We start from the raw sequence: 26,292 nt of genomic DNA on the forward strand, positions 1-26,292 counted from the left end.
GGAAAGTGGGCGGAGCTAGCCGTACGCAGCCCAGAAAAGAGGAGGAGGAAGAAGAAGAAGCGACGGCGGCTGCGGCGGTTTCCGCGCGTGCGCCCTCGAGCCGGCGCGAGGAAGCGTTCCGTCGTTTTTTTTCTTGTTGTTCGTTTCAAATACTTCGGCGCGTGCCTTCCGCTTCCGCGCAGGCGCGCCCAACGAACTTTCGGGGGAAGCCGGCGCAGCCCCGCCCCCTTTGTAAGCCCCGCCTCCTCCTCCTCGTCTTCCTCCTTCGCCTCAGATCCTTCTCCTCAGCCGCCGGGGGCTTTGGAAGCGAGAAAGTGGGCTGAGGGTAGAAGGTAAACGCCTCCGCGAGGCCTCGCCCGGGTTCTGAGGTGATTTCGGGGCGCCACCCCCCACCCCGGCCTTCCCCGCACCTGCCGCTGAGGTTGCCTCCATCCCTCCTTCCCTCTGGCAGGCCTTCTCGGGGACCGGGGGGGGGGGCGGAGGAGGTGTGGGGAAGGGAAAACGCCCCCCTGTTACCTGAAGTGGGTGAGCCCCCGCCGACCCCTGGCTGTGGGGAGGGCCCAGCAGCAGCAGCATTGGGGAGGCCCGCAGCAAGGCCCTCTGGAAATCCCCCCCCCCTCACACGGGCCAGGGAAGCTTGGCCCCTTCGTATTTTTTTTTTATTTACTCAAATTTATTTTATTTATTTATTTATTTATTCAACACTGGCAAAGTCGTACCTTCATCATATACTGTATATTACAGAATTGTTGAGTTTATGCTGTGAACAGCCCTGAGATCTATGAGTGAAAGGTAGTACACAAACTTATTAATATACTGTAATAGTGCTGGATTTACCGTACGTATAAGCTAAACAAGCTATAGCTTAGGGCCCCACTCTCCCCCCCCCCCCATAAATTTCACTATTAATGTACTTCTTAATTGTATTTCAGTTCAACAATTACTTTGATAAAATACATATATTGTTTTGTGCAAATGGCTTTAGATACCCATTAGATGCATAAATTACCATATAGAATATACAGTTATACCTCATGTTACATTTACTTCATGTTACTTTCTTTCAGGTTACATCCCACGGCGACCCGGAAGTACCGGAAAGGGTTACTTCTGGTTTTTGCCGCATGCGCAGAAGCGGCAAATTGCAACCCGTGCATGCGCAGACACGCCGCTGCAGGTTGCGCTCTTTTCATGTTGCGAACAGGCCTCCAGAACGGAGGCTGATCACAACCAGGGGTACCACTGTATTCGACACAAAAAACAGTGACAATCTGTTATTGACAAAGGACAACGGAACATATAAAGGGCCCCATTACCTTCAGGAGCTTAGGGCCTCATGAAACCTAAATCTGCCCCTGATAGTAGTAGTAGTAGTAGTAGTAATAATAATAATAGATCCATAGAATAACAAGATGCGTCTTTCCATCCGTGAGAGACCATGTACACTACCCAGTGATCCTTGGAACATAAAAGTGGTATATAAATGTAAGAAATCTATATATGGAAGAGCAGATGCACAATTAATTGTCGAGAAGTAAGGTCAGCAATGGCACCATCCAAAGTGGGTAAGAGACATAGCGTAGTCCTAAGGATGTAAATAAATTTAATGATAATGACACACAGAATGGAGAACTGGACCAGAATTAACAAAGTGATATTCATAGAATCATAGAGTTGGAAGGGACCCCAAGGGCCATTCCTGCAATGCAGAAATCTCAACACTCGGCCCCCAATCTAATTTGAAACCACACCGTGCCCTGCTTAGTTTTGCAAATACGTGGGAGTTACATTTCAGGGATCATGTCTAAAGCCAAAATTGCATATAGTCAAAACACAGTGGGCTCAATGGTGAGTGCATTTGCCCAAGTCATTTTTCCTGTAGCCCTGCAACCTTTTTAATTTTTTGAATGGGCACAAGTTAAATGAGTGGAAGCTGTAGGCTTGCTGTAATTCCCGCCCCCCCCCTTAAATTAATAAAATTAAAACATACACTTGTTAGGGTTATAGAGGTGCCACTCATTGTCAATGCTAGTTAATGTACGCTTCATGTTTTGTATTTGTTTTGTATTAGGGAAAGCAATTCCATGTGGAAAATGTGCTATCCATTCACACACACATTTATGTGTCTTTTGGGACCTGTGATCTCGAGTACAACTGATACCTGTCTTTTCTCTTCAGTGCCAATTTAACTCATACTTATTTGCCCAGGCATTTCCACTATACAACAGCATATTTAGTAATAATTGTTTTAATATGGTGTTTTAGTGATGTGTTTTATCCACTGTGGCTGAGCGGTATTTTCATGTGATCTTTTTATGCTGTCACTCACCCTAGGATTGGTAATAATGAAGGTTGGTTAGAAATGTGCCCCTGCTCGCTCCACTTGCCAATCCCCTGCTATTTCCCCTCACATTAATTCCCTTTAGCTTCCCCTTTCCACCCGTGCAACCTCTCAGCTTACTTTTCTTGGCCTTATGGGTTTTTCTTCATGCACATCCAGGTTTGTGATTCGGCATGACAAATCATCCGATGGGGGCTGTATGATGACAGTCTTACATTTTTATGCATATAAGAAGAAATGAATGTGTGGATTGTGATGATTAAGTGTTTACTTCCCTGGAGGGGAATGTTTATTTCCCTGTTTTCTTCCCCATTTCTTGAGGGTGAAGCATTTCTGCTTTATAGCAGCTTTCACCAACTGGATAACCTGCAGGTGTTTTCACTGCAACTCCCATAAGCCCCAGCCAGAACAGCTGATCGAAGTTATAGTCTAAAACATCTGGAGGGCATCAGGTTGGTGAAGACTGCTTAACAGTAAACAACGGGGTATGGATAACACTGTACCTGGTAAACATTGTCTAGTGCTTTGAATCTAATGATAACATTATTTCTTAGAAAAAAGTGAATCACATTTATTATTGCGTGTTTGTATCAAACTTCTAAGGTAGGTCAGAACTGCTAACGTGCTGAAGCAGAAATAAAATTGAACCCTGAGGAACCCTGCATTGAAGGGTATCATTGTATTTAAATATTCTGCTGGAAGCTGCCCAGAGTGGCTGAGGAAACTCAGCCAGATGGGTGGGGTATAAATAAATTATTATTATTATTATTATTATTATTATTATTATTATTATTATCGCTCCCCAAGTATCACCGTCTGGAAACAACCATCCATGTAGGACTGGAACCACTGCAAAGCGGTGCCACTGACCCCTACTTGGACAGTCACTCCAGAAGAATATCATGGTCAATGGTATAAAAAAACCGCTAAGGGTCAATGAGAATTAACACGGACACATTTCCCCTGTCTCTCCTCCAACATAGGCCATCATGCGGGGCCAGCAAGGCAGTTTCTGTGCCAAAATGGCCTAACCCCTGATTGAAATGGATCTAGAATATCTGTTTCCTCCAAGAGTGCCTGTATCTGTTCTGTGACCTGACAAACAAACAAACAAACAAATAAATAAACAAATAAATAAATAAATAATACCCCAGGAATATGTGAGCTCTAAAGTGGCAGGGGCTTTTCAGTAATTGTTCATTGAAAAGATATGGCCGCCTGACTACTATGGAACTGAATGACTTTGAACTATCCATTTAGGCTGACATGACGAACAGTTCTCTGTTATCTCAAATTTATTGCAACATGATTTTTGTAGACACACAAAAGGATGACACACAAAATGATGCAGGTATGGAAACACATGTTACAACAAACGTCTAAACCTTCAGTTGGATCCCGGCCTCTTGTTTTTCCACAGCAGGCCTAGCAGGGTTGCTCCTCTGGCATTCTTTTATTCTAAATTGAAAGGCACTGATTCTTAGAAAACCAGGAGTTGGGTGGGTAAGAATTATGACCAAGCTATACATTATGCAGGCAATCCACGATTTCAAAGGGGTTGCATTCTGGGTCATCACCCGTGGTAAGGTAAAGGTAAAGGTACCCCTGCCCGTACGGGCCAGTCTTGACAGACTCTGGGGTTGTGCGCCCATCTCACTTAAGAGGCCAGGGGCCAGCGCTGTCCGGAGACACTTCCGGGTCACGTGGCCAGCGTGACATCGCTGCTCTGGCGAACCAGAGCCGCACACGGAAACGCCGTTTACCTTCCCGCTGGTAAGCGGTCCCTATTTATCTACTTGCACCCGGAGGTGCTTTCGAACTGCTAGGTTGGCAGGCGCTGGGACCGAGCAGCGGGAGCGCACCCCGCCGCAGGGATTCGAACCGCCGACCTTTCGATCGGCAAGTCCTAGGCGCTGAGGCTTTAACCCACAGCGCCACCTGCGTCCCGCCATCACCCGTGGTAGTGGAGTGCATATAACCACGCCCCCTTTTACTGCCACTTCCTGGTTTGCAGTGATACTTGTGTGCTTTGAACACACGCAAAATGGTCCTTACCTATATGCCGATGCATATAATAGTAGACTGATAGCCCACATAGCTATCACTGCTTCCCAGTTCCCATTGGAAGCAGCATTCCTGGAATTAAATGGGTTATTGGGCTGCTGTTACGTATCTTTGTGTATACAATGGTACCTCGGGTTACATACACTTCAGGTTACAGACTCCGCTAACCCAGAAATAGTACCTCGGGTTAAGAACTTTGCTTCAGGACGAGAACAGAAATCGTGCTCCAGCGGCACGGCGGCAGCAGGAGGCCCCATTAGCTAAAGTGGTGCTTCAGGTTAAGAACAGTTTCAGGTTAAGTACGGACCACCGGAACGAATTAAGTACTTAACCCGAGGTACCACTGCAATATATAAGGCAGGCTTTAGTTTTGTAAAACAAACTTGTAACTCATTAATGCCGAGACAATGATGACAAGAGATTCTATGGCTACTTCCTTTGTGAGCACCTCTTGCAGTTAATTGGGTGAAAACATGTGAAAAATAGAGCTTCACGTCTGGCATTCTTTAAAAACCCTGTTCTGCTCAGAGATGTTTCCATGGAACCTCCAGGGAATCTCTGTTAGCAGTGTCTCAGTTTGAATGCAATACATTTTTTGTTTCTTTTGGTGTAACTTTCCTGTTTAAGCCATCTGCTTAGGGTAGTCCCAATGTCCTCTGAGACATAGAGTAATGGTATTTAGGATTTCTCATCTGGCATGGATCACCTGACACCTTTAAGATCACTTTGCATGAGTGATCAGCTGTAATGTGGTCTGCATGTGATACCTGGGATAGTAATAGTATACTAGGTTCTGCAATATGAAAACATGACTAGTCAAATGGTAACTGGCTCACAGATGAACAGTGACTCATGAGAGCCAAGAGTATATAATATCCAGTATTCTCCAGAGACTCTTAATTTCCTTGTGTTATTGGAAGGCTAGGAAGTATCTGCTTCTAAGAGATTGTTCAATTTTTGTTTGACTCTGAAATCAAAAGAAAACTCTGTGACGTGAAAATTTCAGGGATGACAGCCTTAAAGTGGTTGTCTGAATCAACATCCAGAGAAGGTAACGTTAGGAACAACATAGTTACATATGTATGGAAACATATCTTGCAAAGTAATTTGTGTGTGTGCTTGTAAACCATAACAGCATGAAACACTGTTTATAGAAGGCAAAATGGCTATGATTGTTGGGCTGTGGAGACACATGTATATTGTTATTTGAGCACTTGATTTCTCTAATGACAACTGTAAACCAAATATGAATTGGCTATTGAAAAAGACTACATTTGCTGGAACTTCTGTTGGCAATTATGTGTGATGGACCATTCATTCTTTTTTGTGTTCATTCTGGGAAGGAATAATACGTACGTGAACTAGTCTCCCGTGTATGTTTAGATGTCTCCAGGACTGACATTATTTGAACAGCTTCTCTGTGTAAGAATTATATAGTCTTGTTTATTGGAGACTAGATTTCTTTTCCAGAATTTTGTGCTATGTTTTATGTAATAATTACAGGCAGTCATTATACCTTTTAATTTACTTATTATTTTCTGCTTGGGGTTGTCAGGATTGTTTTGTGACTAGGGCATCAGGGTTTTGTTAATGGATTATGTTAAGGTGCTTCCAGTTAAAATACAGATAGGTAGCCGTGTTGGTCTGCCATAGTCAAAACAAAAAAAAAATTCCTTCCAGTAGCACCTTAAAGACCAACTAAGTCATTTCTTGGTATGAGCTTTCGTGTGCATGTGTGGTCTTTAAGGTGCTACTGGAAGGAATTTTTTTTGTTTTTTCCAGTTAAAATAGTTCATTAAACCCCCTGAAAACCTTGCCTCTAGAATCGGCATGATGGTCAAATAATAGGCGATCAGATATCACGGAACATGCCATGAAGCTGATGATCCTTGAAGAAATAGCTTGCTGTCTATTCCGCAAAATGCTGTTGTGACTTTTGCATTGTTTTGAATAGTTTATGTTCTATTTACTTCTTTTTAAATTAAAGCATCTTAAAATAAGCTTTCCTCTGCTCTCCCATACCTCCTCCAAGGAATGTCTCTTCTGAAATGTTGCCTCTTCTGAGATGTGCATACATCATCAAAATGTTTTTCTTTCTTCTGAACAACTTTGATTCATTTGCGAAGACCAACACCCCTGTAAGTCACAAAGTACTTAAAGGTTACAGAGGGTGGACCTGCCTCTAATGGAGGTTAACAATGGCAATAGCCTTTCTTATCAAATGATAGCAGCAACACTTAAGACATTTTTATATTACATATAATATCAAAATGCCCTTGACCATACTGTCCCACCCGTTAGTCCCAGCCGAAAATATTAATTGATATACAAAATAGAAAAAAAGAGACTATTTTACACTCAGTTGTGTGCAAGTCCACAGTTTGGTTTGGTTTTAACTGTAATACACCAAGGGGATTTAACATTGTAAGCCATAGTTGGATCAGTGGCATCGAACTGCAATAAAAGAATACAACAGGAAGATTTTCTTTTTCATATTGGCAACTCAGATAATAGCTTGCACTGTGCAAACTTGTGTAGATTAAATTAATGGACACCATATGAAACATAAATGTCATTTTAGATCTTCATTGAGCACAGCATGTAAATTGCAGTGACATGTAGCCTTTCATAATGATCAATCAGAAGCTTATAATAGACTATTATTCATGACATAATTATTCAGTGTCTGGCAACAAGCAAGGCCTTGAAATTGTTTATTAGGCTAGGCAGTGGCTAACAAATTGCAAATATAATAACATAATTGCCTGAAGAGCCCCAGTTATTAGCCTTGACGTACTGTGAATCTTCATGTGGGAGAAAGAATACAGTGGACTTTCCATAATGGACAGGCACTTTTTACCCCTATGTCTCATAATACTAGAACTTGGAATCATCTACTGAAATTGGCAGGCGATTCAGGACAGATGAAAGGAAATACTTTTTCATGTAACACGGCACATAGTCAATTTATAGAACTTGCTTCCATAAGAAGAGGAGATGGCCACTGGCTTAGATTTAGGTGGCGATTCAACAAATTCACAAAGAAGAGATTGGTGAGCGCCTGTTAGCCACGCTGGCTAAAGGGAACCTTCACATGTGGAGGCATGTTGCTGTTGAACACAAAATATGGGGTGGGGGGAGAGGGTTGTTGCCTTCATGGCATGTTTTGTAGGTTTTAGCCTCCCAAAGGCATTTGGCTGGCCAGTATTGTCAACAGAATGCTAAGCTACACAGGCTTGATCTGACCTATTTCATTTCAGTTAAAATATTTTTCAACTACCCTTGTATGTTACTTAAGGTATAAAGCAACTGCTACCAGCTTTTCTAGACCTAAGGCCCACCATTTAGCATTCATTTGAGACATGAGATTTGCTTTTAATTTATCTCCAGTGTTTTACTCCATTCTACTCAAGGTCAGGATAGTGCTTCATCTGATGAAGCAGACTAGTCTGCGAAAGCCTATCCCATAATTAAACTATTAGTCTTTATGGTGCCACTACACTTGTATTTATGCAACACACTAACTCAGCTAACCCTCTAAAACTTGTGTACATCGTACTAGCCTACATTCTGCTTAATAATGAGTGTTGGCACCAGAACAAGGCAAGTAAAAGCAAGAGAAGCGAACACACAATAAAATATTGTTTTGATTTATTAGATTTGTATATTGCTTCATACTAAAAGTCACAGAGTGATTTACAGTACAGTGCATTTAATACAATAAAACATTAAACAATTCACAATATCAGTATTACTCAAAACACACCCTAAAGCCAAGATTACAACACTATTAAAGCTGCCTGTATGCCTAGGAGGATAAAAACATTCTTATCTAGTGCTGAAATGGTAGTAGTTAGTGCCAGACATGCTTTACTGGAAAAGAAATATTGTGGAAAATATATTTTGTCTTAAAAGAGTGTGCCACATGGCATCGTTCTGTTGCCTTGATCCTATAGGATCTCATTCTGTTCTCTGCCAATTTTTGTCTTTCTGAGTTGTTTTTTTAGCAGTTCTCTCTTGATTTTCTCAGGAGATGGCATCCTGCAACTAATGTTAGGTTTTGATCTCTTTGTGGGTTATAATATAACCCACCAAGGCAAGGCCATATAATGGTCTGCCATCCTCCTGTATCTATAGCAGAAAGAAGGTTGTAGCACTACTCATTCCCTTCTCTGGGTCTTGCTTATATTGTCTGATGCCTATTGATATGGCTGTTTAGACTAAATCATCTATTTACAGGCAACACCCCATTTACGTAGGTTTCGTTAATATTTTTATTATGTTCCAAGGCACCGTGTGTTTAAGTGAAATCACATATATTTGAAACACCATTGAAAAAGTCTGCAAGCACCCAATTCTGCCCCTTTTTGTCATTTTTTTTCGTCACTTCTGGGTTTAACACAAAGCATCGTGTTGCCTGTACTTAGAAGGACTTTACATCAGGTCCTCTTCATGCACTACAGATGTGGGAGAATTATTTATGTTTTTAGAGAAAATTTTGGTGTGTGTGTTCATATTAGGCTTCATTATAGTTTGTGGTCAGAATTATTTGTCCATCCATGTGGGGTTGTTTGTGATTATAAGCATCAGAAATAAATCACTAAATTATTTATTTATTTATTTTTAATGTTAATAGACACCATAAGTGTAGTGATGAGCAAGGTCTCTTTGATTCAGTTAAGAACTGGGCTCAGCAAACTGAACTAATATCCTCAAAAATAAGATTACTAGATTGGTTAATTCTTGGGCTAAATTGAGCCCCATTGTATTCCAAATGGCATCAGTTGATGTGCAAAGGGGTCTGAATCTCTTTCCCCACTGCTTCATTCTGTGAGGCATTAGCTCAGTCAGTAGAGCATGAGACTCTTAATCTCAGAGCCATGGGCTCAAGCTTTGCAGGGAGTTGGACTAGTTGACACCGGTGGACCCTTCCAACTCTACAATTCTATGATTATGTGAAATCCCTCTCTGCATCTCCAGGATTCAGAACCTCCAACTCCCCAAATTCCAGATGCTGCAGTTGCTGATGCTTCAGCAGGATGGAGGTTTCAAATTATATCTTATTCTCTCTAAGCACCTCTCTCCTTTCTTCCCTGCCCCCTGGAGTCACTGATACAACAGCATCCTTGTTATCTGTGATATAGCCCTAGCAGGGTTTTTTAGGTGCAAGAGAGGGGGAAGAAAAGACCTTGGGTTAGTGTCTGGGAGCACAGAGTTATTTTCTGGTTTGGATTTCATTCTATGACTCAGATAGCAGAGGGGAGTGTTGCAGTTCTGATTACTGGTGTGCTTTATCAGCATATCAAATTTATATTAAGAATTGGGGCTGTCCAAATTTTGGCAACCAAGTACAGCAGTGAACACACTTAGCATGTGAAAAGCAAAGCAAAGCAAAGTTGATAAATGCAGAACTGACACCCTTTATCAGATACGGTCACTGAGTAATAGAATGGATGTCTGTGCATGTAATCAATTCAGGTGTGACATAATTACTACAGTTATTACCACATAGCTTGGGAAGAAAACCAGTAGCTTTTGTCTATATGGATGCCTCCCTAATTGCTTCCTACTACTCAGCGTGGAAAAAGTAAATGTCACTTGGTAGCTGTGCCAAGATATTTATAGGTTCTGTTATAATCACAACTCTCGTCTCTCAAAAATACCATCTTTCTCTTTTTTTATCAATAGAGCATTTTACAAAAGGTCTCAGGCTTACTCTCTCGTATCAGTTGTTAAAAAGTTCTCTGGTAGTAGTTCTGGGAAATTAATGTCTCACTGGGGCTTTGAAGAGCTACTGCCAATCATCATTGGGCTATGTAGACCAATCAGTTTACTTCAAATAAGGCAGCTTCTCATATAAATAATACCATTCTTACATACCAAAATATCAACCTATTACAGTTCATAATTGAGAAATGCTAGTTTCTGAGTTCATCTGAGAGACTGTCTATTGCAATTGATAAGGATCCTTGTTCAGATTTAGTATTAATGGGTTCAGATTTGGGATCAGTGGGTTGAAATTTCAATCCAGTCTTGGATTGTATGTTTCAGTCCAAACCCACCCAAAAATTAGGGAAGCGGGGGAATAATTTCACAGCAAGTTTTTTTTACAGTAAAACAGATGATAGAATGGTCAAAATGTCATTTTGTTGTGAATCGTGAATTGCATCATTTGTTTGCTCCTTGTTTAGAAATTGATTGTTCCATTTGCCTTGAGGAAGAAGACACAAGCAAAAAGGTGATGAATGAGGTCATTCGTATCCACACGTGGCCCTGCTCCTATTACATCAACTCTGAGAAACGATGGATTTCTGGCAAACTCTGCCTGACACCCATTTCGGTCAGATTTACAGCTGACAAATCTGGAGAGCTCCTGGCTGACTTCCATCTCTCTGGCATCAGTGAGATCAAGAAGGAATCTTCCAACTTCATTTTCAGTTCCCTCACTGTTTTGGAAAAGAGCACCAAGCACTGGTTCAGTTCCCTTCAGCCCAACCGAAATGTTGTTTTCAATATTCTTGAGCACTTTTGGAGGGAACAGCTGCTCTCCTCGGAGGGGGCTGCAGCCGGGGCCATTTGCCCCCAAACATCCAAGGGACAAGAGCTGACCGGCTTGCTGGCGGGATCTCAGAAACGGCTAGAAGACACTGCAAAGGTGCTTGAGCACCAGGGGGAACAGTTTGATAACATCATGAAGGGGCTGGACAAGATTGAATCAGAGATGGATGTAGCAGACAGGTATGGCAACACACAACTGATATTGGAATGATTCTTTTACTTGCACACTCAGGTCTTTTGCCTTCCTTTTGTGAGGAAACAAACCAGAAAGTCTTCAATTAGCCATAGTTCTCTGTTTATCCAAAACAGGAAACAATGGTTAACAGCTTCAGAAGAAGCCAGAATAGTAAACTGTGGATTGAATGTGACTGAATATCCTGGCTTGTTCCAAAGCTGATAACCACAATTTCTTTATTTTAACAAAGTAGGAAACTATGGTTTATTAGAGACTTCCTTATTAAATCATGGCTCATGTGAATGGGTTTTGTGCACAGGCAAAGTTTAATTCGTATCTCTGCTTGTTAGGTTAAGATATGGTAGTCTGTACTATCCCTTTGTGTGATCCAGCAGTCCCACAGTTAAACTTTAAAATTAAAATAAAAAAGACAAATTCCTGGTTTGGTTGGTTGCAAAGTTTTGGAAAACATAGCTGAATATGTACATAACCAGACAAGAGAGAGCCAACTTATCAGCTTGGCCCGTGATGAAAGAACTATTTTAGGCTCACTTTTTTAGATCTTATACAAACACTTTGAATTTTTTTGCTTTTGTTTCTCATTGTGTCCCCCCCCCCCCATTAGTTGATGGCTGCATCATATTACAAACTATTTTTAAAATACCTCTTGGTTTCAAAAGCAATTTGCCACATGGTGTAGGTAAGGTATTATTGGAGAAACAAGCTCACAGCTCCATTGTGCCTGTGGAACTAGGCATTCTGTTTTTAATTTAAAGGAATAAAATCTTAACAGTGAAGAAAGAAGTTACTTGCCCATTTCAGGAGTCGGTGGCTGGGTTGGCAGATGAACCAAAGGACTGGCCAGATTCAAAATGCTTTCACTGGATGATGTTAGCTCCCAGAGGAAGGATAGGTATTCGTAACAGGCCAGAGTCTCACCTGGATGATGTCGTGCAAAGGGGCCAATCGGAAAATAGTTTGTGTGTTACCTCAGTGAAGTGGAAGCTGAGTAACCTTTCAGGAGTAATTCCACAATCATACCACAAGGGGCCATTCTGAGTCTGTTGCCAGACTGGGAGGACGCAAGGAAAGGTTTTCTGAGTCCGAGAAACTAATACTTGCAGACATATCTATAACAAAAGCAGAATTCTGTTGATGCATTTCTTTGGTAGTAGTTTGAGAACTATTTTGTTAGACACAGAAGATCTACCCACTGAATTGACTTCCTACCTTTCTGGGTTGTTTTTTTTTTAAAGTTCTCCCCCTGGTGAGATATTTAATTGGCTTTTGAAATCGGAAACAACTGGCATTTTCCGTCAAGTGGAAGCACCTTTATTTCCTTGTGTTCTTGAGCAATCTCCAATCTCCAAATTAATTAATTTAATTTTGATTTGAGGTTAACTGTGGTTCTACAGGTTTAATTTGGATTATTCAAGATTAAAGAAATTCTCCGTTTCAACCTTCTTGGCTAGCTTCCTTCTTCAGAATTGCTGCCTGACTCACCAGTTTCCAAACAGGAACATTTGCTAGAATATGATGTAACTTGGGCTTTTGACAAATAATTCTTAGCTGTGGTTCACCATGTGTAAAATGAGAATAACAAGAACATTCAAGGGTTGTTGTGAATAGACCCTCCCATCCCCAGTTGGCTGAGTACCTGTGATGTCATGGAGCATTCATAAACATTCCAACTTCTCACAGTAAAGGTATTCCCAAGAGGCATTTGTCATAAAAGTTAGCTTGGGAGAAAACTTGTCCCGAGGCCTAAGGACAACAGTTGCTGTTTGGCAGGGAGAGAGGCAGGGAAACAGAGCTGAAAAACTGGATAGGAAGAAGGCCCGGAACAAGGAGAGTTGAGGGAAAGATGAAAGGAAGGGTGAGAGATTAGATGTGGGAAAAGGGAAAACCTCACAAAGAATCCTGGGAAACCATACAGAACTCAGATACAAATGTTAAAGCAACTCAGAAAATTGGGTGTTGTTACTGATTGGTGTTGCTCGCCTCTCAAAGTCAGAGGAGGATATCTTCACTTGCTCACAGAGCTGTTTGACTTTACCAGTCATCTTTGAAAGCTTCAAAACCTCCCAAGAAATATTATAATACAATGGTACCTTGCTTCTCAAACTTAATCCATGTTGGGAGTCTGTTGGACCCCTAAACTGTTCAAAAACCAAGGCACGGCTTCCAATTAGCTGCAGGAGCTTCCTGCACTCAGTTGGAAGCCGCAGAAGCTGTGTCAGACATTCAGCTTCTGAAAAACATTCTCAAACCGGAACACTTCTGGGTTTGCGGCGTTCAGGAGCTGATTTGTTCGGGAGCCAAGCCGTTCAAGTACAGTGGTACCTTGCAAGACGAATGCCTCGCAAGACGAAAAACGCACAAGACGAAAGAGTTTTCCGTTTTTTGAGTCGTTCCGCAAGACGAATTTCCCTATGGGCTTGCTTCGCAAGATGAAACGTCTTGCGAGTTCTTGCGAGTTTGTTTCCTTTTTCTTAAAGCCGCTAAGCCGTTAATAGCCGCTAAGCTTTTAATAGCCGCTAAGCTGCTAATAGCCACTAAGCCGCTAATAGCCGTGCTTCGCAAGACGAAGAAACCGCAAGACGAAGAGACTCGCGGAACGGATTAATTTCGTCTTGCGAGGCACCACTGTACCAAGGCACCACTGTAAGATTAAATATATAAAAACTTAATCTGGCTAATGACTATAGACTAAAAGCTAACTAAAAACAAACTGCAGTTTTCAGAGCTCGAAAGGAGATGCAGCCTTCTCATGGCCCTATTGCATTCCCACCCCCACCCCCACTATACAGAACAGGCAGGCAAAAATGTTTGGTGCTCTTTGATTTAGGCAGGGCATTAGAGGGGGAAGATTGCCAACTGAATTTCACATACTGATCTTTGATTTCAGGCCTGCAATATACATGATGATTAACAGCCTCATAGGGGAAATGGCATACTAGACTGGTCTTGAATATTCCAGTAATGCTTAACAAATGCTTACCAAAATAAATGGTAAGGATAGATTCCAAAACCAAGGCAGTATTTTGTATGACTAGGTTTACAGTGCCAAACCAAGAGAGATTCTCTTGAGCTGTGCAACTAGGAATGCAGTTACAGATGCAGCCTCTTAATGTTTGCAGCCCTAAGCACAACCTGTTTCCAGATTGATTTTCAATTCCAGAGCTTTTTCCAGGCAACTGTTTGCAGTCTCAGTCAGTGGTAGATGTAGACTTAGTAGCCTGCAAGCCCAGGTGTATACACAAGTATTGCTCTCTCTTCACTACGTGCTTGAATTTCCTGTGCCTGCTCTTTGTGATGGAAGTATGTTTTAAGGACAGGTGCTTGGAAGAATAAGGTTTTGTTTTAAGAACCAATGCTGGACTTCATAGAGATTTGGCTCCTAGTTCGTCAGTGAAGCTTGTTGGATTGGGGGGTGGGGCGGCCTTGAGCAAGTTGCGCTCTCAGCTTACTTTATCTTACAGATCCTCCACCAAAAGATGTGATGATGGATGGCAGCTTAAATGTCTTTAAAAAAGGAATGGAAATGCTAATGGAAGGAGGGCAACTATTAGCTCTATGATACAGTGGTGCCTCGCAAGACGAAATTAATCCGTTCCGTGAGGCTCTTCGTATAGCGGTTTTTTCGTCTTGCAAAGCAAGCCCATTGACAGATTAGCGCTATTAGCGGTTTAGCGGCTTTTAGCGATCAGCTGTTAAGTGGCTTATCAACGGATCAGCTGATAAGCGGCTTAACGGCTTAGGAAAAGGGGGGGGGAGGGAAAAAACCCGAAGGAACTCGCAAGACATTTTCGTCTTGCGAAGCAAGCCCATAGGGAAATTTGTTTTGCGACGCGCCTCCAAAACGGAAAACCCTTTCGTCTAGCGGATTTTCCGTCTTGCGAGGCGTTCGTCTTGCGGGGGACCACTGTAGAAGTGCTGTGGACAAAAAAGCGAGTGGCCATCACCTTCATGCCCTGCATGTGGGGTACTCTAGGAGAATCTTGCAGGTTGTAGCTGGACCTTAGTCAGATCCAGCTAGGCAGTTTCTGTTTCTTTTGCTGAAACTACACTTTTTCAAGGAAAAGTGTGTGAGATGCCCATATAGCTTTCTGTTTCTGATCATGCTGTATGTTTCTTCCTGTTAGGCTATTGTCAGAACTGGAATCTCCCGCTTGGTGGCCATTTGGTAGCAAACTGTTGAAGGGACCATTAAACGTAAAGCCAAAGGAAATCCCTGCCGTTTCTGATTCTGGAAACAAGGATGGAGTAATATTGCGAATCCCAGTTATTATCACTGAAAGGACAGATTCCAACGTCAAGCCAGGCAAACTCGCCCTCCTGGCTTCTGGCCTGGAGATCAGCGATTCCAACTCTCAGCTCCTTCACTGGTTTGACAAGAAGGATGTAGACGATGTCAAAGTTCATACACCATATGAAATAAGCGTCCGCCAGAGGTTCATTGGGAAACCAGACATCAGCTATCGGCTGCTGTCAGCAAAGATGCCGGAAGCCATCCCCATCTTAGAGATGCAGTTCAGCAAGAAAATACAGTTCATGGAAGATGCTTTGGCATTTGCTGGGGCAAGGAAGACTCATCAGGAAGATGTTGGCGCTTCCATTTGGCAAGCAGGTAAAGGGCAGAAGGAAGATGATCACTAATCCTGCATATTAATCAACAGAACTAACCATCTGTTAAATAAATTTAGTGCATTTATTGAGAACACATATTAGCAATAATAATACATGGCATTTTAAGAGGATTTTAAGAGTATTCAGAGCACCTCAAATGCATCATCTCAGTAATTCTTACAACAATGCATTAAGGCAGGTTTGCATTAATATCAGCAATTGCTGATGAGTTTGTGGCTGCAGTAGAATTTGGACTAGGAATTTGCTGATTGTTAGTTCTCAAATGTTTCTCCTCCTTAGCCCATGCAAATAATATTCTTCTGGTAGTTCTGCAGTATACAGTTTTAGATGCAAGGGAGAACCACTGGGACATTACTGAAATAATCTTGGAGGAATCTCACTGAATGAATGTCCTCCTTTCATAGTTTTCTTAAACTGGAGATTGCTAGACCTTACAGATAGCTTTACATATAGACCCATTTTAACTAGTACCTCCAAATATGGGTGATGAAAACCCATTCCACAGCACACACAAGACCGGATGGAATCTACATCTCCAGCCTTCTATTACCATAATGCAACACATCTTTCCGTGAAATTCCTGTGTGTTCTTTTTATCATTTCCATCATTTCCTGTCTTAATTACAGTATTCTATGGAAATTCCAAATTTTGGAACTGTGGGTAGGCTGTTTTGAACAATTAAGCACAGCATTTGGGTTATATTACAGAAGACCCTGTGCATCTTAGTCTTTGGTTGTGTGTTTCTTCCTTAAGCAGTTGGGATGAATCTGGTTTTGCAAACACTTTGTTTTAAGAGAATTTTCCAGCACTCAAAAACATACAATGCAATCTCAAGCCAATCTGTTAAGAAGCTGTGCTCTGTTGTGCCCCATGCTAAAATTAGATTTCAGCAGGGATTAAAACGTTCTCTTGTTGACCAGTCGCTGAGGTCCAGTGCTTGGAAAAGCTTATTAATTTTAAAGGAAATAACTCCCAGGCACCTGGCGGTAAAATGTCAGCGTTAACAACTCAGAGGAAAAACAACCTGCTGGTTTTTTAAGCACTGAGCTACATCCTGGCAAATTGGTGTTTAGTTCCTGATGCGACAACTGCTGTTACATAAAGAACTTCTTTTGTGGTCCGGATCTTAACTCTCTCCTCTTTCCTACTTCTATATTTCAGTCAGTTTTATTTTTTACACACCAACCAAAAAGTGTTTTTACTGTTAAGTAGGAAACATCAATAACAGAAAGCAAGAGGTGGTGGAAATTTTGACTTTTTGCAATTCCCCCAAAAGCTCCTCCAGTCATCTTGCTTGTTCTTTCATTCTCTATATTATTTTGCCATTGACGTTGCACTGCCACTAGATGGTAGTCTACCACCACATCTTACCCGCCAGTGTTTTCTCTTCTCCATCTCTTTTTACATAAACAAAAAATTAATTTTCCTAAAGTGGTAGAGCAGGGAGGAAGCAAGTAGATCTGTCTGTTTTATTCACAGATCAAGGCAATTCAGAGACTTCTTGTAGAGTCCCTGTATGAAGTGACGCATGGGCATACTATTGCTGCCTTGTAACTAGTTATTGTCTGTTGAATGGTGGGCTGAGATCAAACTGTGAATAGCATGAATTGTGTGCACTTGCCTCTTAGCTGAACATAATCTCTGAGAGAGCACTTCATTTTACCAAAGTGACTTGTTCAGCTGTCAGAATCAAGAGGCCCACAATTTTAGGTGCAAATTGCTATCATTCAATCTTCTCTGGCATTTTAAACCCGTAATCTTAAACCTCTGGAAGCTCAGGTCCTTCTTTTTGCCCTAACCTGCAACACAGGTTGTCGTTATTGCTATTATTAATAGTTAGAGCCATGTATGTCTATCCTTCGACTGTCTAATATAAAAAAGTCACGGATGGTTCTGCTTCAAGTCCAGTCTTCCTCGGGCCAATGGCACAATCTGTTTGTTGCAACCTGCTTTAAACTGCAGTGAGCAAAATCGTCAAGGAAATATCTCAAAAGTATTTTCGGCTTTGTAAAAAGCCTTGTGTCTGGGAATATCCCAGGGCATTTGAGCCATAGGTTTCTTGTTGGAAGTGGCAGACACTTTCATGGAACAGTTCCCAGAAAGGAGAATTGCACCTGAGCTGAAATGCATTGGCATTGTCAAAACTTGATTTGATGAGGATGCTTGGGTGCTACGGTTCATTGTCTTGCTTCCTCCCTTCCAGAATCCAGGTGTCTGCTTGCTTTTGCAGCCGGGGGGGGAGGGACGCTGGGGTCTGGGCTTATACCAAAGTCAGCTTATTGATCCAGCTAGCTCAGACGCCAGTCTTTCCCAGCTCTTCCTGAAGATGCTGTAGGTAGGACCTTTTTCTGCAAACATGTGTTCTGTGGCGCTTCTCCCTGTTGCCACAGTGTAAGCACAAATTAGATTTTGCCAGAGATACCAATAGGGCAATATGCGTACGCGAACACCGAACTAGAGAGAACGACTTGCCAAATGCCACCCAGTGAGCTTCATGACCAAGGATGAGTTGACCTTGACTCTTTGAGACTCAAACCCCTCCTTCCCACTGCACCACACTGTGGCTTCCTGGGACATCAGGTCAGCCTTTATTCCAAGGTAGAATTCCCTAGAACTGAATAATTATTGAGAACCACTAACCTAGAGACTCTGGAGGAAGGTGTGCCCCATATTGCTCAGGGTAGTTAATTTTGCTGCGCACGCCTTGTATTGTGAGGACACTTTTCATACTTTTCGTATGAAGACACCGTGTATTGAATCAGGCTGCCGCTTCGTTCAGCTGATGGTTGTCTGCTACCTGCAGCGCCTCCCATAGTCCTGCCCAGAGGTTCTTCCCAACCCTGCTCCCTGAGATTTCTGGAGATGTTGGGGAATGAACCTGAGCCTCCCCTTTTCGCTCTCATGTTTGTGAAAATAAATCAAAACTATTGATGATAGGTGCAGAGCTTGAGGAAACGAGGCAAATGGAAGGAATTAAAAACCATTGTATTGTTATGATTCTGATAGAATTTAGCCTCAAATAAAAGTTTTGAGGTTCTTCAGTATTCTTAACATTTGAGGCTACCAATCATTCGTCAGATACAGCATCTTCCTTAACTTGGTGCTTCTGTACACTGGGAAAAGCATATACATATTGTCTGTACACATGGCAGGGAGCCACAGCACTTCCTCTTCCCTGGAAAATGTACATTGTCAGAAACAAGTTTGCAGCATGTGCACATTGCAAGTTCACATGTACATCTCAAATGTTTGTGTATCCTTTTTTTTTAAAAAAGGTGTGAAATGCCTACCAACAGTATTAGCAAGTTTGCATATATTGTGTTATCTTCTTACTCCTCAACCTTGTAGGAGCCACGCTGAACAAAATTTGAGTATATGTCTTCTTCCAATTTGGGTCCACTGTCTGCCTTAGACAAAACTTGCCACCTCTTTTTAGGAAGGTATAACAAATTTGATGGCATGAATGAATTTTATGCGGAGAGCAGCGACTCTGATGGATCTGTGTTGAGTCTCAGCTCAGCAACTCATAATGTGAGATCACCATCTACCCTAACTTAACCAGAGCTCTAGCAGAATTCACAGTTGTCCCAGGATGGTGCTGCCCTGCACTTGCCATATTTCCCCGCACTTGAGTCATCGTCTGTGTGCCTGCTTCCCATCCTGAACTTATTCTTATAAAGCAGTGTATGCCAAGCAGCTAAAGTTTTGGGAGAGGCACCTGAAAGGGGAAGTTGCAGAACATCCCCAGCACACACAGAAACAAGTTTCAGCCAGTGTGTTACTGTGGAAATTACAGTGTTACACCTGTACCAGGAGTTTGATTCACTGGGCACAAGCTGATGATTTCAGACAAAGTTTAAATTTATACCGGTATGAATGGTTCTCTTGTAGCAGATCTGCCTGGGTCCCAGCTCAGGAGCTAATGCTGCGATAACCAAATAATTCCAGGGGATTAAGAGTTTGCAGTAATTACTCCTGTGGGGATTTAGAAGCTTTTATTTTTAGCTGTAGCTTTTGTGTCTGCCTTTTACATTAAGTAACACAATCCAGAGCAGCGGAGCAGGCTCTGTCACAGGGCCAGACGTTTTGGCATGGGTCCTTCGAAACCAAGAGCGAGCTTCAGCTTCCGACGCACTTTCTGGCCCGTTGCCCCACAGCTGTCGGAGTGGTGGAGGATGCTATATGGCAGTGGCAGCTTCCTCTAAAATGTGTTGTTGTCCTCCTCCCTTCCAGCAAGGACCACAGGTTGGGGGGGGGGTAGTCAGAGCATTTCAAGAATGAGATACTCCTGGTGCTAAGCACCTGCAACTATCTGTATTGCAAATAATGCCCTTTAATTGCCACATTTAGCTGGTATCAGATGCCATGATAGGAGCCAGCGCTTTAAATAAACCACAGGTGGCTTGCTGTTTCAGGAGTGGCCACCTGTGTGCTACCATGTGGATTCACTCCGGGAGCCCCAATATCATCCGGCTTACATTTTTGTTCTGAGGTTGGCTAGCTGACTGCCTTTGCAAGTGGTTTTCAGAGGATCTGCACCCTGCTGGTTAATCAGCACTGAGGGAGAGGAGTAAAAGGGCATCAGCACTGACGTTAAGAGAAAAGTTAATGGAGCTTTCCAAATAATAAAGCGAGGGAAGTTCAGAGTTGCAATAGGCTACAGACAACTTGGAGCGCCCATCTCCCCTACAGGATCTTGTACTCTGGGCTTGTTCATGTACTCCAAGTCCTATCCACCTATGGCAAAGGCAGATAGCATGTGGACATTAGCTTGGAAGTTATAAGTGAGCACTGTGGTGTCGTCCACATGTATTACTTATGCATGTTGCCCATTAAACCTTCATCTAGTTATTCAGATCCATCCCTGCTAGTTGTTCACCCCTGGCCTCTTCCCACCAGCCCAGTCACAACCCACTTTTTAGAATGCAAGCCACCCAGTGAGCTTGCCTAATATGCACAACGAGTGGTAAATCAGAAGGTGACCTCTGCCTTTGCAGGAAGCCTTGTAGATTTTCCTTTAGTGCACGCTGCCCTACAGGAAAGGCCATGAATAAGTTTTTCCTAAGCAAGCAATTGCAGGCCATTGCCACCTCAAGATATGGAAACTATATTTCTGCAGCACACGGAAGGTCTCTCATCCAGTATTCCCTTTTCAACAGTGGTGAACTCTGAAACCTTAGGGAAGCTCTTGCATGGAGGGAGTAACCCCCATGCTTAGCAAGTCTTGATTCCTCCCCACCCTCGCCGCACCCAGTTTCATCTGCTACATGAAGTCTTGTTTGCAGTTAATAGCATGTTTTATCCTGCAGGTGTCACTGTGTTGCTATCTTCCCGCCCCACCACCTCTTTAAGCAAGAATACGCTGGTTGAAAGCCGCACAGCCCTTTGCAAGTCTGTAGAACTGCCTGTTCTTTAGCACACAAATGTGTTAATGTAATCCCCGTGTCAAGATCTCCCACTCCGAGGAACAGCTGACTTTGACATCATGGTTCTGAGAATTTTGCTGCCACAACGGCATCAGCTGGTGACATGGAGCCTGGGCAAAGAGGTGTCCATCACCCCCCCCGGGTGAAAAGTCCTTCACATTATGGAGGGGGGTGGGGTATGGGCATAGCTGTCAACTTTTCCCTTTTATTGCGAGGAATCCTATTCGGACTAAGGGAATTTCCCTTTAAAATAGGGAAACGTTGACAGCTGTGGGTATGGGCTCAATATAGGGTTGCCGCTTTGGGTAGCCTACATTTTTATCAATGTACAGTTGTATCCATGGTATGTGAAATGGTTACCCTAATGAATAGAAAGCTTTGAATTTTTCCAAATAAAATATGTCAAGTGCTCTTGTTTTTCTGGATTCCAACCTGCCGTCTTCTTCTTGCAGCAACAGGACTGATAGGAAACATAGTGCAAGCTGGTCCAACACCCTCCTCCTCGCGAGGAGCAGGAGGAAGCCAGCAGGCTCAGATACAGAAGCAACAGCAGGTGGTTTCAGAGTCTGAAACTCAGGAACTCAAACAGGTACGTCAGCATCAGTTCAGGCTGATAGCAGGGTGGGCAGCCCAGCTTCTTGGTCCGCAGCATACTTACTATGCTCCCATTTTTCAACTAGGGACTCCCTCCTTTCTTGCTGTGTGGTTTGTGGAGCATGGAGTAAATGTCTAGAAGGGAGATGGGTTAACTTGTTTGTATTGCCCAGCCAGGGTCTGGCTAGTTCTAACATAGGAGCAGGAGGGAAGGAAAGTGTAAATACTTGCTTATTTCAAATCAGAATTACTCAGCATAAAAATGCATACCAAAATGGAATGCAAGCTCTATTAAAAAAACACCATAGTTCATTCAAACTAATGTGGCCTCCAGCTCACAGCTACCACATACACTGCCTCTGCCTCTTATCTGCCTGACATTCCTGCTTCTTGACCTCCTGGCTCATAATTGCCCAGCCTCCTGTACTCTGGTTACACATTCCCTCCCTTCCTGCCAACAAAACAGAGCCTCCCTCTCCTTAGAACCCATGTGAAGGTTTCCTCCCCACCCCCCAGCCTCAAGGAAGAATTCTGGCACAAAACAAGCAGAATCCCCTGTGAGGTAGGACGTTTAGCTTGAGGAATTTTGTTGCTTCTTCACGTGCTGGACCTGCGTGCAGAATGCAGCCTTTACTTATGACAGTAAAAGCTCGTTAGATTTTGAACTCCAGCTGTATTCAGCTAGAGCAGAAATGGTGGTAGTACTTTGAGTCAGTGCCACATACTTGGTTGACCAATCTACCCTAATCTTACAATAATTAAGTGCAATTTTGGCTCAGGCTCATGAAATACAGGAGGAGGATTGGGGTTTGTTGAAAGAATGCAAGTTTCCAGAGAATGTGGCTATCAAGGGCTTGACTAAGACTTTCCCGGGCTCATGAGAAGAGCTTACTGGATCAGGCCAATGGCCCGTCTATTCCAGCATCCTGTTTTTACAATGGCCAACCAAATGCCAATGGGGAAATGATGTCAGAGAAAAGGTTAGCCTTCCACTCTATTTCTAAACCCCTTTTTTACAAGCTGAGTTGCACCCAAACTTCCAACAGTGGGCTCTAGTTGTCTTAGCAGAGAAGTCCTATAATGTTTATAGAGAATGTTACCTTGGTCTGTCATTGGAGGAAGGGCCGATGAACAGGTATGAGTAGCTGAGAAAGGGCACATCTCAATTTTAATCCAGTTAGAGGTGGATCACTGCAAATTAGCAACTTAAAACCCATTAGGTGTCTTCCTGCTGAGAGTTTTTCCTTTATCAAAGGCAATGAAATTCCAAGAAATGAGAGAATGGGGTGCACAGGACATATGATGAGTGTTGATAGATACTGTCCTCTCCTGCTAGAATGTAGAAACTCATTCTGGTGCCCATGTGTGCAGCTGTTGATAGAGCAATTCACATGTTGACAACCCAGACCATACCATGGTTTACTCCATGACCGTATAGATGGATACTGAGAAAGTGGGAATGAATTGCCTTTAGACAAGTGCACAAAGTGTTGTGCTAAGAAATAGATGCATGCAGTTCAGTGCCACGGAGAAGGAAGCTGCTCAGCAATGTTTTCCCTGAAAGGCTTTTTAATTGGATCATGCTGCTTTGGGGCTAAATGGGGACACTTGTTGAATGTCTATAATTAGCTGGTTTGCATAACAGAGTTTCCTTGGTTAATGACAGATTATCAGATTTTGGGGAGCTGATTACCCGATACATGCTATCATGTTGTACAGTAAAATGAGGTTTTCAGTTTTGATTTGTAATCCCTCTGTCCAAATTAGAGTTTGAATTTTTTAAAAAAGGACATTGAATCTTTTAGGAAACCGGTTGAGCCCAGGCTTCAGTGACCAGACATCTTGTCATCATTTTACTCCACCAAAATAGCCATCTCTTTCGTTCTCCCCTAACTTGGCCCAACCTCAGAGTCAAACCTCATTCTCACACAAAGCAGCCCTAGCTGCAAAGCTGCTGAAAGAGGAGGATTCAATCCAGCTGTTGTCAGCTGCTGGAAAAAAGAATGGATTTTTATTTTACTCCCTTTTTATTTTACTGATGCTGCCTATGCCTCAGTTGGTCATTACATTGCAGATGGAAAAGTTATTAAGGCAGAACAAATAGAATTGATGTTTTAGCTACTGAGGTGGAAATCATAGGCACACTTGACTGGAAGCAAACCTCACTGTACACAGTTGTAGTTACTTTGGAGTAAGCATACATAGGGAATTCACATACTAATAATTTTTAATATTGTCTGTTCAGGTTGAAATGTGTGTTAATGATGTCTGGATACAAGCAACAATAAAACCGTGTGTGTGTTTATGTGAGAGAGTCCCTGCATACCTGCACACATGTTCAAAAACGAGCCATTTTTTCTGGAAAGCAATGTTGTGAAGATCAGTACCTATCACAAATAATTGAAATTGAGCACCATATCTTGTATGTGTCATACATTGAAATAATAGGGGTTTGGGACTAGAAGACCCTTGCCTTGTCAGTCTTCTGATATTGATCCTTTATTGACAGAATTTCCCTATCTATGCTGCCTCATCCAGCCCAAAAAAATTAATCAGCAGATTGGTTTCACATGCATACATCCACTCGCTCCATGGTGGAAGACAGCCCTCTTACCCATTAATCAGAGGAATACATTATTTGGGATTTTAGATAAGTTCTAGGTCTCTTCTAACAGTGTATTTTTTCTATTCTCCTCACCCCGCAGTAAAGAATCTGAAAGATTTTGCAGGGTATTTGTGGGGACTGTGCTAATTTCTGGCAAAGCTTTTAACCAAGTGTTGCTGATAAATTAATCTTGGTGTCTTTTCTGAACAGATTCTCCGGAAACTCAAGAGCCTGGCCTTGGAAACGGAGACAGAACTGGAAAGGCAGGACGAAGCCCTTGATGGCATCACCTCTTCTGTGGATCGAGCCACCATGAATATTGACAAACAAAACCGCAGAATGAAGAAACTGACGTAGCGCCCCCGAGAAACTGGTTGCAGAGATTGCAGCTTGGAGCTCAAGCCATAAGATCTCCAATGTTTGTGTTAGCTGACTGAATTCCCGAAAGGGCTTAGGACTGGAAGAAGCAAATGCTGAGCAATGGGGGTGATTTTGATAAGCCCCTTCTAAATTGCAGTGAAGTTCTGCTGAAGTATGAGGAGCTTAATCTCTACTGCTGGAATCGGGCAGTATCCTGATTTGTGGCAGATTTGAGAATACTCCCTTGCATGTTCACCGACTTTTTGAAAGAAAACTGCACTGTGCTTCAAGGGAATGAATAGAATACAGCAGTGTGTTGGGGGAGAATCCCGAAGTCCACTCATGGTAATGTAGGCAAAGCATGATTTGCAAATGATGCATTTTATGACTAACAATAATTGAAAATTTAGAATAGCACCTTTAGTTGCTGTGTTTATTCAGCCATAAGGGAACTGACTTGCCTTGGCAGCATACGATCAGTGAATCACTATACCTGCTGGATTGGGGCCAATATTTATTAATTTATTTATTTATTTAGCTCACATTTTTATCCTGCCTTTCATTCAAGGAGCTCAAGGCAGCATATATGCTCTCTTTCTCCCTGTTTCATCCTTACAACAGCCCTGCGAGCTTAGGCCGAGACTGGCCCAAGGTCACCCAGTGAGCTTCATGGCTGAGCACGAATTCGAACCCTGGTCTCCTGGGTCATGCTCCAGCACTCTTAACCACTACACTGCACTGGTGTATCCATATTTTCCAGTTTTCTGTTTCTTCCAGCGGTGACCCAGATGCAGCAGCTCTTTTCTGTCTCCAGCAACTTTGCATTTGTGAGATATACTACTGCTTCTGAACATGGAGGTGCCATTGGACTATTGTGGCTAATAACCAGACTAAAAATGCATCAGTTTGCCTAATCTCTTTTTCAGGCCATCTAAACTAGTGGCAATCACCTATTGACTTAATTGGAATCACTGTCAGTTCGTGCCAGTGACCTGGAAGTGAAATCCTCTTCTATTTCTACTGTCTTTTCTAAACAGATACTTAAGAGGAAAAGCGTGAGGCACCCCTCTTTGAAAAGCCAGTTTTAGATGCCTGTGATACACTGTACATATTTAATATAACTGAAAAAAGAAACAGCCGCAATGTTTGAACTTCATTGTTCCTATGGTTATACAGTCAATTTAGCTGAATATGATTGATTTATTACCAAGAATTACTTCATAAAACAAGTTTTAGATGTGATGTAATAGTTTATAGGAAGAATCCAGTCCTCCTTACCTTTGGTTTCTCTGGTGTTGAACACAGTAGTTCAGTGCCATTCTAAATTTACCTCGGCATAACCATGTGTCTTACATCAAAGAGAGTTCTAAAAGTTGAATTTGCCGATTTATCATTATTCGCTCTGGAATAACCGGACTCCGTGAGAAACTTGCGATCCAGAAGTAACATTTGTGAATTAAGTGTCAGATTAAGTGTTTTCTCCAGCACCTGAATTTGATTTCAGGGGCAGTTTTTGCA

The 26,292-nt window shown here is 42.5% G+C and overlaps 1 protein-coding gene across 8 annotated transcripts; it reads left to right on the forward strand.

Moving 5' to 3' along the window:
* SNAP47 (synaptosome associated protein 47) lies at positions 1-26,292 on the forward strand. 8 transcript variants are annotated; one of them, XM_083704251.1, is made up of 5 exons: positions 1-332; positions 10,597-11,143; positions 15,284-15,768; positions 21,668-21,804; positions 24,625-26,292. In XM_083704251.1, exons 2-5 carry the CDS (start codon positions 10,647-10,649, stop codon positions 24,769-24,771), a joined length of 1,266 nt encoding a protein of 421 aa, XP_083560377.1. In that variant the 5' UTR covers positions 1-332; positions 10,597-10,646; the 3' UTR covers positions 24,772-26,292. The 8 variants fall into 8 exon arrangements, with proteins under 8 accessions (XP_083560377.1, XP_083560378.1, XP_083560382.1 ...); XM_083704252.1 differs by having other exon boundaries at positions 41-314; XM_083704256.1 differs by having other exon boundaries at positions 106-314; positions 10,627-11,143.

This window comes from Podarcis gaigeae (genome assembly GCF_964106915.1).
Source record: "Podarcis gaigeae genome assembly, chromosome: 12".
Taxonomy (NCBI): Eukaryota; Metazoa; Chordata; class Lepidosauria; order Squamata; family Lacertidae; genus Podarcis; species Podarcis gaigeae.